We start from the raw sequence: 17278 nt of genomic DNA on the forward strand, positions 1-17278 counted from the left end.
GAATTCTGGACCTATATAAGTCCAATGTTCTATATCAATCAACTGTGCAGGGAAGTTCAATTATTGTCTACGTCGGTTGGTTGTTTGTTTATTCATTTTACAAATTTGTTTAGAAAAACAACTCATTCCACTGTCAACTCAGTCGTTCATAATGCGGCTATGTGTTCTTGAAAGTTTTTATAATACTCCAGAGTTGATAAATCAATCGGAAGCTGCTAGATTAATTATTAATTATTATTGTTTAGTACTTTAGTTGTGTTTGTGTAACCTTTAGCGTACCACTCTGTCAGTCTGTTATCAACTGTGACCATCATTCGAAATTTCAAATGCCATACTAACCTTTACGGATGCAAAACAACCGGATTTGTTCTAAATGTGTTTCGCTGAATCTTTACTGCCATTTAATACGTGTGTGTTAGTGCAATGTTTAATTGATTGACATTTCCTAAACACAACAACCAAGAGTCATGTTTTCATGTAATAACTTTCTACTCTTGGATCCTTAGAAGAATGGAATGCTTCAAGCTTCATGCACAACTCTCATCAATCAGGTATGTCTTGCATACATGTGTATGCTTGTAAAGTGGTTAGGACTGAACTTGCCTTTGAATCCTATTATAGGATGAGATCCTCTTTGCAATCCTATTGTACTGATCTGCGTTGTTTAAGATGGTTTAATCAAAAGCATACAAACTTTCTTAAATTGGTTTATGGGCTTTTCTAAATGATGATTATATTTTAATCCATGCTTTTTAAGGAAGTCATGAAGCCCATGTACATCAGAAACCCTAGCTCGTCTTCTCCTATATATATGCTTCTTTGTTCAAGGCGTGGAACATATCAGAATATTTGGTCGTTGCCTTCTTGAGAGTTTTCTGCCTTTATCTTCAGAAAACATTGAGCTAAAGTTTCATGTGAGAATCCTTCATAAGCTGTTCCTTGTTTAGCTTTTGAAGGATTATCAAATCCTAAGCTTTTTTCTGTCAAAAAAGTTTTCTAGTTTTATGCTTCATGTGTGTTGGTAGTTCATGCATGATTTGTGCCTTGAGGTGATTGACAACAGAGGTGAGAGTTGTGTCATCTAAAGCTTGATAAAGGAGAACAAGGTTGCTGATTTGGAAGTAGCAAAGACGAGGAGACACCGCTGCTCACTAGATTGGTTCTAGTAGGTGAGTTGTGTAAGATCTTTATGTACTTTCATATTCATATAGTGGATTGTTCACTGGCATAGTGCCCGCAATTGTTTACCTCTTTGGAGGGTTTTACTGCATCAACAGATCTTGTGTTATGTGTGATGATTTTACTTTGGATGGTTTGGCAAATTGAATAAATCATAACATGTTGAAGGAATATCGATTTAGTGTGCCTTATCAAACTAGGAGTAGCAATAGGAGAGAAGGTTCTAGATTTCTCAATCCTACACGGATTGGTATTCCTTGTAACATTAGAACTAGTACTTTGTAATCTCTATATATAGGGCTCCTATTCTCAATAATATGATCACAATTCTCTCTACATTCTCTCTCAAATCTATTTTACTTAAACACGTTATCAGCACGACTATAGCCACAAAACAAAAACCAAAACCTGAAAATCCTCTTCACCACCGCAGCACCTAGCCCGAGCTAGCAAAACCATCACCGCAGCCTGCACCTCGCGCGCCCCGCGCTACGCTCCCTTGCGCTCCTTTGCTGCAGCCCGCGCATCCATGCGCCTGCTGCCTTGCCGCAAGCCTACTGCACCTACAGCCCCGTTTCAGCCATCTGTTTTGCAATCCTAGCTTAGGATTGAACTTCTTCTGCAATCCTACTCCCGAATTGAAGCAGCTTTCGGCCTACATCCCTGCAACCCTTGGCAGCAACCAAAATATCTTGTTGCCATCACCACCGAGCCATCCAAAGCTGCCTCCATCGATCAACAAATAATCCAAGCTTCCAAGTTCAACACTACATCAACCCAAGCTTCCAAGTTCAAGCTTCAAATTAACCAAGTAAGTATTTACATTAAAGTTCCCGCTTTCCGAATTTAATTCCTCCTTCTTTTCTTCGGGGACTTGAAAACCTCCCTTCTTCTTCATCCCACCTTTCTTATAACGTGGGTTCGATCCTTGAAAAAGCGGAATCGTCACGCAATTAACGAACTAAGAGAGTTCGTAAGACTTCAGACTAAGAGCGTCCGTAAGCATCGATTTATGACCATATAAACATCATCGTTTCGGTCTAATCCAATTATTCTTGGAAATCGATTTCTTGGTAGCATAGCTCAGAAATCCTATTTATACTAGTTTTCGTGGAAGCATTGACTCCGAAACTAACTTGTTTTTGTTTCATCTTTTAGGATGTCAAACACGAACAAACTCGATTTTATTCTATTGGATTATGCAGGCAAAGGATATTTAGACTGGGCCATTGAGATTGAGACCCATCTTACTGCCCAAGATTTGTTGCATACAATCCAAGAGCTTTGTCCTATAGAAACAGCTCCAGACCCTCAAACTGAGAAAGATAATTCCAAGGCACTTGCCTTCATGAAACGTCACATGGATAGTGACCTACAGTTTGAGTTCATAAATGAGGATAACGCCATAAAGCTTTGGCAAGCTCTTCGCAAGCGATATGGCAATGGTCGTGACTCCATCCTTCCGAATTTAGAAGCAGAATGGAATGATCTTCTCTTCTCTGAATTTGACACTGTCATGCAATTTTATTGGGAAGCCCAGCCATCAAAACAACGATGCGTCTCTGTGGAAAAACAATCACAGAAGACCAATTGATTGAGAAAACCCTCAATACCTTTCCCGTCCATGCTATGAGGTCCTCTAATTTATTTTGGACTCATGTATTTGCTAGACGGATCACAAGTTTTCAACAGCTTATTGAAGCTATGGCCACTGCTGAAAGACATGGCAACGAGCTTGTGAAAAGAGAAATTGATAGGCTTCAAGATAGCCATCAAGAGCATCATCCTATGGCTAGAGAAAGTCGCCATCGACGTCATAATCCATACCATCGAAATGCCCAAGAAGGTAATTGCTCAAGGCGACAATCACACGACCGTAGGAGGCGTGATTTTGAGGGATGTAGGGTTGGGAACCATGGAGCCACCGTCCACCATGACAATTTGGCCGGTCATATTTCCGCCAACGCCGCCACCACCACCAAGGGTGGCCGGCCTCACCCTACTCCCCTCCATCAAAATGACAACAATGTTTTGATGGGTTTTGCTGATGTAGGGTACCTTTCTGACCCTCACAAAAGTCGCTCCCAAACGGGTTATGTCTTTACCATGGGAAGCACTGCGATATCTTGGAGGTCTACGAAACAGACCCTTGTTGCTACTTCCTCGAATCATGCAGAGATTATTGCTCTACATGAAGCCGTTTGTGAATGTATATGGTTAAGGTCTGTAATTAGACATATTCAAGGAAGTTGTGGTTTGAAGTCTACCACAGATGAACCTACACACATTTATGAGGATAATGCAGCTTGTATTGAACAAATGAAGTTAGGTTTCATCAAGGGCGACAACACCAAGCATATATCGCCTAAGTTCTTTTATAATCAGCAACAACAATCACTTCTAAAGATTGAAGTGAATCAAATCCGATCAGAGGATAATGTGGCGGACTTATTCACTAAGTCGTTACCTAAATCCACCTTCGAGAAACATGTGAAGAGCATCGGATTAAGAAAGTTATCCGAACTCCCATGATTGTAGCAATCAGGGGGAGTTATGATGTCTACATGTTCGATCTCGAAGAGTGAAAGACGTGTTGTGCTCTTTTTGTCCTTCGACCAGGATTATTTTTGTCCCACAGGGTTTTTGTTACCTGGCAAGGTTTTTAACGAGGTAACGGATGAAGTGTCACCACCAAGCTTGAACAGCACAAGGGAGAGTGTTGAAGGAATATCAATTTAGTGTGCCTTATTAAACTAGGAGTAGCAATAGGAGAGAAGGTTCTAGATTTCTCAATCCTACACGGATTGGTATTCCTTGTAACATTAGAACTAGTACTTTGTAATCCCTATATATAGGGCTCCTATTCTCAATAATATGATCACAATTCTCTCTACATTCTCTCTCGAATCTATTTACTTAAACATAACATCATTAAAGACCTGCAGTTTCAATTAGGATTCAAGTTCTACTGCAATCCTATATTAGGATGCGAACAGGCCTGCACTCCTAAGACTGATTTCTAAAGTTGTTGACATATTGATCAGTTTTGTTAGTTGGGAGATACATATATCCATTCTGTAATTACAATTGGTACCAGAGCGGGTCACTAGACGGACTTAGTGAAATCCTTAAAGGAAACAGAATGGAAGGTATGAGTGATCATGTAGCTGGGTCAACGAGTCACCCTCCGTTTCTTGATGACACTATGCAGCATGGAAGGCTAAGATGAAAGCTTTTTTGTGGGCAAAGGATGTAGCTGTATGGGCTGTTATCGAAAGTGGTTGGGAATATCCAACTAAAACTGAAAAGGTAGACACAAAAGAGACTGGAGAGGGTAGTTCTACTGTTGAAGCCAAAGTTAAGAAGCCTATAAGTGAATGGACTACATATGAGAACACCAAGAGTACAAATAATCAGAAAGCATTAAACTCTATCTTCACAGCTGTATCCTCTGATAAATTTCAGATTATTTCTCATTGTAACTCTGCAAAGCAAGCATGGGATATTCTCCAAGTTACTCATGAAGGCACTACAGCTGTCCGAGAATCCATGCTTCAACAACTTATCCAACAAAATATGAAGATGGGTGATGCTGACAAGTTTGCTGATTTCTATGCTAGGCTCAGTGTTGTTGTGAATGGTTGTTTTAACTTAGGAGATCCCATACCTCAGCATAGAATAGTCAAGAAAATATTCAGGTCTCTTCCTATGAAATGTCATTCTAAGAAGATAGCCATTCAAGAGTCGAAGGACCTGAATACCTATAATCTGCAAGAATTGATTGGAAACTTAACCACATATGAGATGGAACTCCCTGATGAAATGAAGAGCAAAAGCATAGCTCTTAAAGTGAAGAAAGACATTGAAGATGAGTCAATAGATGAAGAGGATGTTGATGAAGATGAAATTGATCTTGTCACACGGAAATTCAGAAAATTTCTCAAGGATAGGAAATCCAAAAGAAGTGAATCAAGGTTTGACTCAAGCTCCAAGAATACAAGAGTAAGAGAAAAGCCAGGTAACAAGGTTTTAAGGTTTGAAAGAGCACCTGAAAAAAGAACCAATAATGCTCCAAAGTGTTTTGCATGTGAAGGGTTTGGTCACATTGCATTTGAGTGTGCAAATACCTTGAAGAAGTCTAAGAATAAACGGAATAAAGAAATGAATGTTACTTGGAGTGACAGTGATGATGACTCTGTGTTTGACAGTGATTCTGAAGTGGTGGCCTTGGTAGGATTAACTACTACTGGTGATGAGTCTGAAGTTGAAGAATTTGATCTTGAGGAAGTAATGCAACAATATATCATGTTGTCTGAGGCTTCAAAGGAATTGAAGAAAAGAAATTTAGAGTTGAGTAATGAAGTTGAGAACTTGAAGACTAATATTAGTAGGACTGAAGCTGGATTTCAATCCCAATTGGAGGCAGGTGATGTAGTAAGACAGTCTCTTGTGGAGGACTTTCAGTCCCTTCAACAAAATACCAAGAGAGATGTGACAAAATTGAGGAGCTAAAAACTGAAAAGGCTTGTCTGTTATATGAGCTTGAGCAAATGAAAACCAAGGCTGGGTGTGATTCTTCAAGTTGTGAAAAGTTGGAAAGTATTCTAATGATTGGTAAAAAATTTGGAGATAAACATGGCCTAGGATATGTTGTTGAAAGTTCATCCAAAGGAGAGCATGTCACCAAGTTTGTAAAAGGTTCTGATCATTCCTCGTCACAATCCACTTTCCCTGTGCGTGAAGAACCTAAACCAATGTTGAAAAATTTTGTGCCTGTGTGTCATCATTGTAGAAAGCGAGGACATATAAGACCGAGGTCCAATCAGCTAAGAAAGAATTCTTCAAATGACAAGAAGACACTCATGAACAAAAAGAAAGAATATCTTCAAGAAAAGCTGGAATTTCTTTTCAAAGAAGTAAATAAGATAGCAAGACTTGCTTCGGTTCCATTCTCACCTGTGCCCAAGATGAAGCAAGTTTGGATACGTAAAGAACCTCATCTCTCTAGGCTTCCACATACAGGTAAGTGAACTTTTCCAATATGTGCTTGTGAAAAATATATTCTTGGATGCCAATAGCTTGATTTTTCATCATAAGCACATATATAGGGGGAGTAGTGTTGTTCTGTTTAATTAGTTTTTCTTATCGCTAGTGTGTTCTAGTTTGTTAGGACTGAATGTTCTTTTCAATCCTAAGGTCTTAGTAGCTGCGTGTTTATTTTTGCATTTTTCTATAAGATGTTCTTTTCTCTTTTTAGGTTTGTTTTTGTTTAGTCTTTATTAAAAAAAAAAAAAACTGAAGTGTATGCTTTGATTTTATATCATACCATACCATGCCTCACGGGTATTTCTATTTGAGAGTGTTGAGTTGCAGGATTAATGGATGAATGTTTGGATGCTCAATTTCCAAAGAAAGCTAGGTTGCTGAGGTTTAAAACCAAAAAAAAAAAATTAGTCTGGAACTATGGCATCAACAACTCAATGCCTTAGAAAATTTCATAATGGTGTTACTGAATGTGTGAATCAGGTTAATCTGATCTATCTTGTGGTAAGTTGACAGGTAAGGTTAATAATATGAACATATCATGTGGTATTTTAAATTGTGCTGAAAGAAGTTCTCTTGCACTTGAGTTCATGTTAAATGAATGCATGCCAACTTCAATACCCTTGGATTAAGTATGTATTGACAATCTCAAGCGATTCATTAGAATTTGTGATCTAAGTTGGTTCCCAGTTTTTAACTTGTGCTTGTAGCAACTGTGTGTTTGCATGTAGTATAGATTTGATTACTGTTGTCCTCATTTAGTTTCGAGTTACTTGACCATCTGCATATTTGTTGCAATTTCTGCATTTAGGATTCCAGGTTTATTTCAATCCTAGTTTAGGATGCGTGTTCTGTTGCAATCCTAACATGTGCATTGTAGTACATTATCACCTCAAGAGCAACTCATGAACTGAGATTTAGTCACATCACTTGGCCTTCTCCTGTAGTAATCTGTTCTTGCTTTTTGAGTGTTTAAAGGTCCAGAATTAAACCATATTCCCTTCCTTCCCTTCTTGTGTTTACAACAACTGAAGCCTTGCTTTGTCTCTTGCACTTGCACACCTAAGATGTTGAGTGGGGTATGCAGACTGAGTTATCACTCTTGTAATGGCACTGGTTGTTCTTTAAGGAGACATCCAGTCTACCACCAAATGTAGATGGGACACCTGCCTTGTAAATTTAGAGTGTTTCAGGTCGAAACGGTGGTGGTCTAGGCAAGTCAGGGTATCTCCAAATGTAGATGGGACACCTGCCTTATAAAGATAGTGTGTTTCAGGTCAAAACGGGGATGGTTTGACTCATGATCTTTCTGTTAAAAAAAACAAAAAAATAAAAAAAATAAAAAAAACAAATAAAAGGAAAGCAGGGGGTCGCAACAAAAAAATGTATATCAGTTGCTCAACGCTCAATGCGCCCTCATAGATCATGTCTCCATTTATAAATATATTGTGCCTCTTTGTGATACTCTCTCTAAAGCCTCTGATGATCTGGGTTCACTTTTCAGCATAGCACTTTTAGTACCCTAACTCAATTTGGTTTTGAAATAAATAGTGTTTAGTTACTGAGACCTGTTCTCTTTCAAATCTACTGGTTGATGCTCTTGAGAAGTGTTCATGTTGATGTTATCTTGGAAAAGCTCTGCTTGATTGCTCTGTGTGTGGTAATGGTCTATCTCATGCATCATCTCTGCTTGGTTCTTCTTAATTGTGTCTGCTACAAAGTGCAGGTTACCTTGGTTCAAACATATACCCTATTCTTCTTGATTTTTGAAAGTTGTCATACTGATATTCAAGAGTGTTTGAAGGTTCAATTCTATTGCAGGATCAGTTTGACATTTTATTCCTAGCCCCCTGATTAATGTTTGTTTCCGCTGCTACCAATACATGATTATTGAATTTAGGGGGAGTGAAATCTTATGCACAATATGCTTTGGTCCCTTTGTCCTTTCTAGGCAAAAAGGGGGAGAGATTGGAAGTTTAATGTTCTTAATATTTCATATGATTTTGCTTACACCACTTCAACCATACATGTTCTTCACGGGTGTTATGATTCTTGTGTGCAGACTTGGTAGTTCATACTTCTTGGGTCATGGTAGCATAGGATCAACTATTGTGTATGGTTAAATGTATATGTTGTTTTGCCAAGGAAATGCCAAAGGGGGAGATTGTTAGTGCAATGTTTAATTGATTGACATTTCCTAAGCACAACAACCAAGAGTCATGTTTTCAAGTAATAACTTTCTACTCTTGGATCTTTAGAAGAATGGAATGCTTCAAGCTTCATGCACAACTCTCATCAATCAGGTATGTCTTTTATACATGTGCATGCTTGTAAAGTGGTTAGGACTGAACTTGCCTTTGAATCCTATTATAGGATGTGATCCTCTTTGCAATCCTATTGTACTGATCTGTGTTGTTTAAGATGGTTTAATCAAAAGCATACAAACTTTCTTAAATTGGTTTATGGGCTTTTCTAAATGATGATTCTATTTTAATCCATGTTTTTTAAAGGAAGTCATGAAGCCCATGTACATCAGAAACCCTAGCTCGTCTTCTCCTATATATATGCTTCTTTGTTCAAGGCGTGGAACATATCAGAATATTTGGTCGTTGCCTTCTTGAGAGTTTTCTGCCTTTATCTTTAGAAAGCATTGAGCTAAAGTTTCATGTGAGAATCCTTCATAAGCTGTTCCTTGTTTAGCTTTTGAAGGATTATCAAATCCCAAGCTTTTTTCTGTCAAAAAAGTTTTCTGGTTTTATGCTTCATGTGTGTTGGTAGTTCATGCATGATTTGTGCCTTGAGGTGATTGACAACAGAGGTGAGAGTTGTGCCATCTCAAGATTGATAAAGGAAAACAAGGTCGCTGATTTGGAAGTAGCAAAGACGAGGAGACACCAATGCCCACTAGATTGGTTCTAGTAGATGAGTTGTGTAAGATCTTTAATTATGTACTTTCATATTCATATAGTGGATTGTTCACCGGCATAGTGCCCGCAGTTGTTTACCTCTTTGGGGGATTTTACTGTGTCAACAGATCTTGTGTTATGTGTGATGATTTTACTTTAGATGGTTTGGCAAATTGAATAAATCATAACGTCATTAAAGATCTGCGGTTTCAATTAGGATTCAAGTTCTACTGCAATCCTATATTAGGATGCGAACAAGCCTGCACTCCTAAGACTGGTTTCTAAAGTTGTTGACATATTGATTAGTTTTGTTAGTTGGGAAATACAGTGTAATTACAGTGTGGTTTGCAAGTACATTTGTATCCGGTATCCATACCTTTACTAGAAGAGCTTGTATACTATGAAGATAACTAGTCATGAATGTTTTGCTCATGACCATTACCAAGCAGATACCATGACATCTAACAAAATCCAAGGGAAGAACATTGGAGGGGCCTTTGGGAACAAGATGACTTCTAACTCTTCCAGTTGGAGCCCCAACACAATGAGCTAGTCTAGTCGTTCCTACAAGCACGAGATGCCATTGCAACTGTGAAGTCGTCTCCATAGGCATTGCAATCTTAATGATTTTGTCTCGCACAACCGACTTTAGCCAAACTCTTTATCCCTAAGCCATAAACACTCGAGGCAAAAGACAAACTATACCCACCCATCTGTCAGCAAAAGCAGTTCTGCTGTTTTCACAATGTTCAGCATTGACTGATTCCATACCAGCTGCTATTTCCATAATGGTTGAAGGTTGAGTTGATGTGCTTTGTCCAGTTTAGTTTGTGGATCCAACTCTGACTCGTGTCGTTACGGTAACGAAAGTCAACTATATATAGAATTTACCCCTCAAGAGATTACAGAAATTTCCATGTCTAGATTCATGTCATTACATGCAGGAGAAGAGTTTGAAGAGCAATCTAGAATTTTTATGCTTTCAAAAAGGCATACAAACAAGAGATATAGTAGAAAACTCTGCCTCTACTAATAATGTTTAACATAATAAGCAATCTTTCTGCAAGATTGGAATCACATCATGATCTATAGGACATCACTAGTCACTTTTTCTGTTTGTTTGGGTGCTTAATTAATCTGAAATACAATGGCATGACATTTCTCAAGAAAGAATGTTAATATTATCTCTAAAAGACAGATGATGTTCTGCAGGAGCATTACGAGGGATGGGAAACTATCCCAGCTGTTTCAATCCATCATATTTCTTAAACGTTAAACGACACAAACAAACTCATAAAACAATGAGAAGTCAGAACCTGGATCACTGCCACTTTGTGCAGGAATTTTAGAAACTGATCGAAAAGCTGCATGGATTCTCACAAATAAGGAAATCAAAACCACATTTCAATTTGCTCCAACAGCCCTGTTTGTCCAGTAATTTTCCACCACCTCCTAAGAATCCTTCTCTTTTTGACAAGCTTCTACAGATACAACATCTTTTAGATGAATTCCAAGCTTATCCCTATTCAACTAAGAATTGAGAACATTGTTAATCCTTCCGGGTACATAGGCTTCAAAACAGAAGGATGATAGGCCATTTGGTTCACACACTAGTTTTGGATTTCCGACTTTGCAAATCTCAGGGTCTACTACTTCTTCCATCCATGCAGAAGAGCTTGGATCATCAACATATATAGTCTCGTTTGGCCTTTTCCCTTTGAGATTTTCTCCCTGAAATCTATAAGCCTGGATGCCCTAAACTGAGGAACAGAATTTGAATCATCAATGATCTATCTCTAGCTTAGGCCTCTTCCCTAAATAGTTTTCTGCTAAGTCACGATCCATTGATCGAGAAGCTGTATCTGGATAAAATTCCTCATTTTCAACTTTCAGTGAACCATGAGATGCAGTGCCAAAAAATCTGGAAACACTGCATGAACGATTTGAATGGGATGAGGAGCACAGCACCAAAGGTGTTGTAATTAGTAAACCAATCTAAGTAATGAATGTGAAGAAAGACATTATCAAGCATGTAATGAACATAGCCTAAACATTATGGAATATCTCTACTTCAACATGGACAGTCACAAATTGGTAAAGAATCTATGATGCCATTGATTTCCAAGTAGATTGCATCATTATTTGCAGATTGGAAACATTAGGTCAAGGTTGCCAAGACAATGCTGTGGCAACTTGTCTAGCAATAGCATGAAGACATCTAAACAAAAAAGGAAGATGAAAGACGAAGGAGAATACAGTGCAGTCCAAAGAAGAGTTGGCTAGTAATAGAAATTTTTTTGTATCTTGAATATAAATCTGTATTTCTCTTTCCAGCAACAACACAACCCCGAAAAAGTAGAAGGGTGGACAAGAAACAACCGGAGCAAAAGTGAACTAAAGGAAGGGGGTGCAAAAATAGAGACTACATCATAGCTGAGTCAGTCCACTCTATCATTGACTATAACCATGACTTGAGTATATCATAAAACTCAGGATCCAATGGACACCTCAACCATACAAAACAGTACTAAGAAAACGAACTGTGAATAGCTTCAGAATCATTCTCATTGCTCCCATGTTAGTTAAGAGAACTGCCCTTCTCGAGTTTTAGTGCTCTAGGATCCAGTGGGATCGTTCCAACTGTTAAAGTACCCAAGGATTCAGCAAATCCATTAACTCTAACAGGAATTGAGCCTACAGTGACAACATCAACATTTTTTGAAGTAGCAGTAGCAGCACCAGCTGAAGAATCAAGCTCCACCTGCTTTGGATCAATAGTAAGCAAACTAATTTTTAAGGTAGATACAGCATCATCTTCTGCTTCAAGTGCCTTTTTCTCTGAATTTTCACTTCTAATACTCGCATCTTTAACATCTAAGTTTGAGGAAATCTGCTCAGATGCAGAAACCAGAGACTTTTCTGAGTTGTTTGGATCATTAGGTTTGGTGTCTTTTTCCTCTTTGCTGTGAGGCAGCTCACGAACAGGGTTCAGCTTGCGTGGGGGTCCCAATGCTGTTACTAAGAATGGAGTCTCAAAATTTCTAACAAGAAACCTGCCTCTCTCATCCTGCATGATTTTCTGACGGTCTTCATAGTACATAAAGTCATCAAGCAATGAGGTCTTCATCATGTGATTCTTGAATATTTTCAACATCTCCAAGCCTTTCTTATACATGATCTGCACAACAAAATTAATTAGTTAACAAATCAGAGATATTCTTAGAAATCCACTCAAGGAGCGGTATAAAGACATAACAATACAATTCATATATTGAAATAATTCAGGCAACCCCACTCTACTAAGTTCGGGGAACATATTCATAACAAACAATAACAATATCACAAAAACAAAACGCCATTAGAAGCTTTGAGCTGTACATGTCGAGGTTCTACCAAAAATCACCCATCTCACGCTAACAACTATGGATAACCAACCATCAAACGGGCAGCAGACATGACTAACTACTGACTAAGAAACATTCTCATACAGGTTGACTAATAATACAACAATTAAAAATAATCAAGGCAATGCAGATAGAAAGAATCTAGATATACCTCTTGTGTATCCCTGCTATTAGTCACCGGCTTGTTCTCATTGTTCTCCAATACGATGTGCCTAACACTGGTGTTCGGCACATCTTTGACAATGTGCCAAATAACAGGGAAGCTCCCACTCCATTTATCTTGCTGCCAAAAGTCCATATCCTTGTTGAAGTCAACCGGGCCAACCATCTCTGCGACGCCACAGAATTGACCACTTGCATTTACCTGTAAATGGGAAATACAAATTTAGGATAACCAATGAATCACCAACAGCACCGCTTCAATATTATTTCCGGTTCATAGACAAACTAATAGAAAGCCCGAAGATTTATACATTTTAGCTGAAAAGTAGGATACTGCATAACTCACCGAAAAGAAGAGGAAGATAGGACAGCCTCCAGGGTTCCCTGCAGCTATTCGTTGGGCATCTTCATAAGCACTGCTTAGTTTTTTGTTGCCATGCGGTGTGGATGACCAGACATTGTATTTAACACTCTTATGCACATCATCCTCGCTGTATGATTTTATTACAAAAAATTTTGCATGCACATAATCAACTGGGAGATTGTCCTTGTTATACTGATCAGTGCGAATAATGATATTTCCTTGCGCATTACTATCTCCTGCCTTGGTCGTGTAGGCTTTAACAGCTAATTGATTTTTTAATCTATTGACTCTAGGACCACAATTCTGCTCACTCAACGGCTCTATATTACCATGTATATCATTCAAGGCCCTGCTAACATGGAACTTTGGCCGAAGCTTAGCCACAGCATCTCGTCCTTGTGCACCCGATCCAAAATCAGACAAGCCATTACCTACGGGGATTGCTACCTTCAATTGATTATGATGAGGCAAAACTTTCCCATTTGAAAGGTTATCCACGGCTGGAACTGAGCCGGATGCACTTCTACTCTGAACATATGAAAAGAAGTGAAATCAACATTAGAAACCTCCTCAATAAATGCTACTAGAAACTCCAAAGGTAGGGGTGTGGGTGTGTGTGTGCGCGTGTAAACCTTTACACCGGAAAGAGTAGTACCTGGTGAGCAGGGTTTGGAAAACGACCAGAAGAAACACTGCCATGAGTTACAGCTGGCTTGCTTGGTCCAACATTGCCTCTTGGCCTTTCTAATAACCTAGTCAAGGGGCTCATCTGATTCGGGGATGGCTTAGGAGTGTTAGGGAAGGCTCCAGAAGCTGAATTCAAATTATATTTAAGGCCTCTTCCACCAGGTCTATTAATAGATGTTCCAGTATCGTACAAAGAGTCAGGTGAACTGTTGGGAATGACATCCGGCTGAGCAACAAAAGGGACATAAGCAGGTGAAGAGACAGAATTCTGATAAGGGGGGCCGGTATAATACTGTTGGCCATCAACACCTATCATAGCACCGGGTATGTAAGGGTTGTATGGGTTGTATGATGTCTGTGCATATCCATAGCCAGGTGCATAATATACATAAGGCAAACTTTCATTTTGCACACCCTGAAACAAAGAGACAAATTTGAGAATGACCACAGATAATAAATCACTAAAGAAATTATGTAACCTTATACGTGTGTTGAAGAGAGAGATCAGGAGTCGCATACCGTGTACTGGACATCTGGACCATCTACACCAAAAGTCCTACGTTGGTCCTCCCATTCACCGGGTGATTCAAATCCTGACCACATTCATTTTAAACAACATTAATGAGACATATTAGCCATCACCTTAATCTACCAGAAAAAGAAGAAGAAAAAAACCGCCTATACGTACCTGTACAGTAGTACCCATAGTTGGTGGCAGTAGGATAATACATGCCCTGATCAACAACATACTCGGGGGCTCCTTCGTTGTACATGGCATCAACTTGTTCAAAGGGAGTGGTAAAATGCATATTTGGTTCCATGCCTTGGATCTGCAAGTCAAGTCACAAACATTCAATAACCCAACACTTACTATTCAAAATAGGATTGAAACTGACAATGCTAAAGCAAGATAGTCAAGAAATTACTAAGAAGTAAGAACACACCATATAAACGTCATTATTTGCATGTTCAGGAACATTATACATTTCGATTGAAGGACTGCCACCCCTATACAATTCAACGATACAAAATGTCAGCCTACACCAGACAACAAAATAAGTTTGAACGACGGAAATAGAGTGATAAGAACCATTCTCAAACAAATTGACCATTAAGGCAAACACTCTCGCAAACAGAATAACAATTCACCCAAACCATTCAGATAACATGAGCAGAGAAATCTAAAACCAAATTAAGGGAGTAACAATCAAAGTTTCGGCTGCTAAGGCAATCATATTGGACCATTCAAGTAACACCAAACCCAAAATTAGATCTGAAAGATACTCAGCAAGTCAAATACCCGAAACCGACAACCATAACCCTACTCATCCACACGAAATTCAACTTCCAAATCCCTAAACCTGACCTAAACAATCCCCAAGAGTTTCAATAACTCTACCAACAATATCAATAACAATACAAAAAAAAAAAAAAAAAGGAAATCCTACTTCTACTTCCAGATGAAGCAGTAAAACCTCATAAATCCAGAGAAATAAGAAAGGGACTGGGACGAAGTCGAAGAAGCTTCGAGTATCTGAATTCAAAGCAAGGGCGAAGAGACGAAAGAGAAGAGAAATAAGGTCGGGGAGTTAGTGAGGGCTATTACCAAGAGAAAAAAAAAGCTGAATCAATCAATCCATGGTTGACCTAGAAAGCTCGAAGAGGCGGGAATCGGAGAATTGGCGGAGAGAATTAGGGTTTATCTGCAACATTGTTTCTGAAAAATCACGCGAAGAAGACGCGCTTAAGAAACCCTAACCATTTTAGAGAGAGAAAGCAAGAGAGAGAGAGGGACGAAGGCGGTGAATGTGTGAGAGAGTATATAGAAAAAAAAAAGCAAAGGGAAACGCGGAAAGAGATTCCCGCAAAACGGTGCGTTTTAGAGATGGAATTTCGTGGATTGCGAAAGGTCGAGAGTGCCCCGTAGGAATATCTCGTGAGCGCGACGGGGAAAAAGGAGTAGCGGGAAACTGGTGGAATTTGTCCCGTCCGTTAAAAATGGCTAAACTACGTCGTTTCGGCCTGAGAGAGAGAGGCCCAGCCATTAGATTTGTCTGAAATGCCCATGAAAATATGATAACTGTGTTTTCATTAAGGGCATATTCAGAAATTTGTGGCAAGTTGTGTGAGACGAGAATAGTTAAGGATCCATTGTGGCTACTCCATTCAAAATAAAGGCGAATTGAGTGTGATTATCGATATAGTATAAAGCCCAAACTGTAACTAAAAGAAAAACTTATAGCTCTCGCTCATACAAAGATGAAGTTGGAAACAAAAGATAACAATCGCACAACTATCTCACGTGTGCAAAACTAGAGTTTCTAACGTGAAGAGCGATGCTAGAAAAAATGCATATTGCAATCTAAGAATTCTTACCAAGAACACTCGAAGAACTTTGCGTATTGGTTTGAAGACAAGGCTTTGGAAGAATCGAACAATTATTGCAAAAGTTTGTTCATGCAAACCTCCTATATATATAGGATTTCAAACCCTTGTTGTCCTTTGATCAACTTGTAATGCAATCAAATCAATACATGATAAGGATTGCGTTTTCTGATTTTTCTAAGGTCAAGTTTCCCAATTTCGTATATATAGGATTGAGTCTTTTCCCTAAAGGACTCATTAATGAGTAAACAACTGAGGAGTAAAATTCCATTGAATTTCTAAGAAGACTTATTATTTTTTTGGTCAATAGAAGACTCAATTGTTGGTTGGTGCATATCCATCTCATTGAAATTTGTCGACTTATGAAACTTAATAGTATAAGAACTGAGAAAATTTGGTTACGTGAAACTTGCAAGAAGCTTCCTTTGGTAGTAGTTATAGGTATCAGATTCTGCTGTATGAAGATACAGAGGGCAGTGATGTAATAGTATTTTTTCTTAATTAAAAATTATAACATTCTAATAAATTACAAGGAAGATGCAAAACCTAATACGATTGGCGAGTCATAAATTTTAATGGTTTTGAGAAACAGAAAGTTACTAACACAAATACCTAATTAAGAGATTTTCAAAGTAAAAGTTTTCCTTTGTTTGATTTTATTATTTTAACAGTAATATTTTCCTTTTTCTGGTTATATGAAAGATAAACCGATAAATCCAGACTAGTGGAACAAGAGAAAGGGAAGATGAGTGAAAATAGAACATGCATAGACTTGATGCAAACTATATCAAGTCTTTTACAAAGAAACAGATTATATAATCAGAATATTTAGACTTGCAGACTAAGTGAGGAATGTTCTTGAGGAGAGGGAGGGAGAGAGGGAGGGGGAGAGGGTTGACAAGAGCTTATTGACTCATCACATGTATATCTATAAATAAACTTAGGGTTATTATCACAAATGATACCTGAATTTATCCTTTATTTTATCGATGGTACCTGAACTTCAATTTTGATCACAACCAATACCTGAACTTTTCGATTTCATTTTAAATGGTACCTAAGGCCACCTCTGATCATTATTCCGGCCAAAATAGGCAAATCTAAAAAAATAAAAAACAAAAAAACAAGTTCAAGGCAAGTCTATTACC

The 17278-nt window shown here is 38.5% G+C and overlaps 1 protein-coding gene across 4 annotated transcripts; it reads right to left on the reverse strand.

Annotated features, from left to right (window-relative positions):
• Nucleotides 1–11410: 11410 nt before the first annotated feature.
• LOC112197316 (YTH domain-containing protein ECT3) lies at nucleotides 11411–15550 on the reverse strand. 4 transcript variants are annotated; one of them, XM_024337939.2, is made up of 8 exons: nucleotides 15358–15549; nucleotides 14690–14758; nucleotides 14434–14575; nucleotides 14265–14338; nucleotides 13714–14160; nucleotides 13041–13586; nucleotides 12684–12896; nucleotides 11411–12306 (listed from the first exon to the last, which is right to left on the reverse strand). In XM_024337939.2, the coding sequence occupies exons 2-8, from the start codon at nucleotides 14729–14731 to the stop codon at nucleotides 11707–11709; spliced, it is 2064 nt and encodes a 687-aa protein (XP_024193707.1). In that variant the 5' UTR covers nucleotides 14732–14758; nucleotides 15358–15549; the 3' UTR covers nucleotides 11411–11706. The 4 variants fall into 4 exon arrangements, with proteins under 4 accessions (XP_024193707.1, XP_024193706.1, XP_024193705.1 ...); XM_024337938.2 differs by having other exon boundaries at nucleotides 14690–14753; nucleotides 15352–15549; XM_024337937.2 differs by lacking the exon at nucleotides 15358–15549 and adding an exon at nucleotides 15221–15242 and having other exon boundaries at nucleotides 14690–14753.
• Nucleotides 15551–17278: the final 1728 nt, after the last annotated feature.

This window comes from Rosa chinensis, chromosome 4 (assembly GCF_002994745.2).
Source record: "Rosa chinensis cultivar Old Blush chromosome 4, RchiOBHm-V2, whole genome shotgun sequence".
Classification (NCBI taxonomy): Eukaryota; Viridiplantae; Streptophyta; class Magnoliopsida; order Rosales; family Rosaceae; genus Rosa; species Rosa chinensis.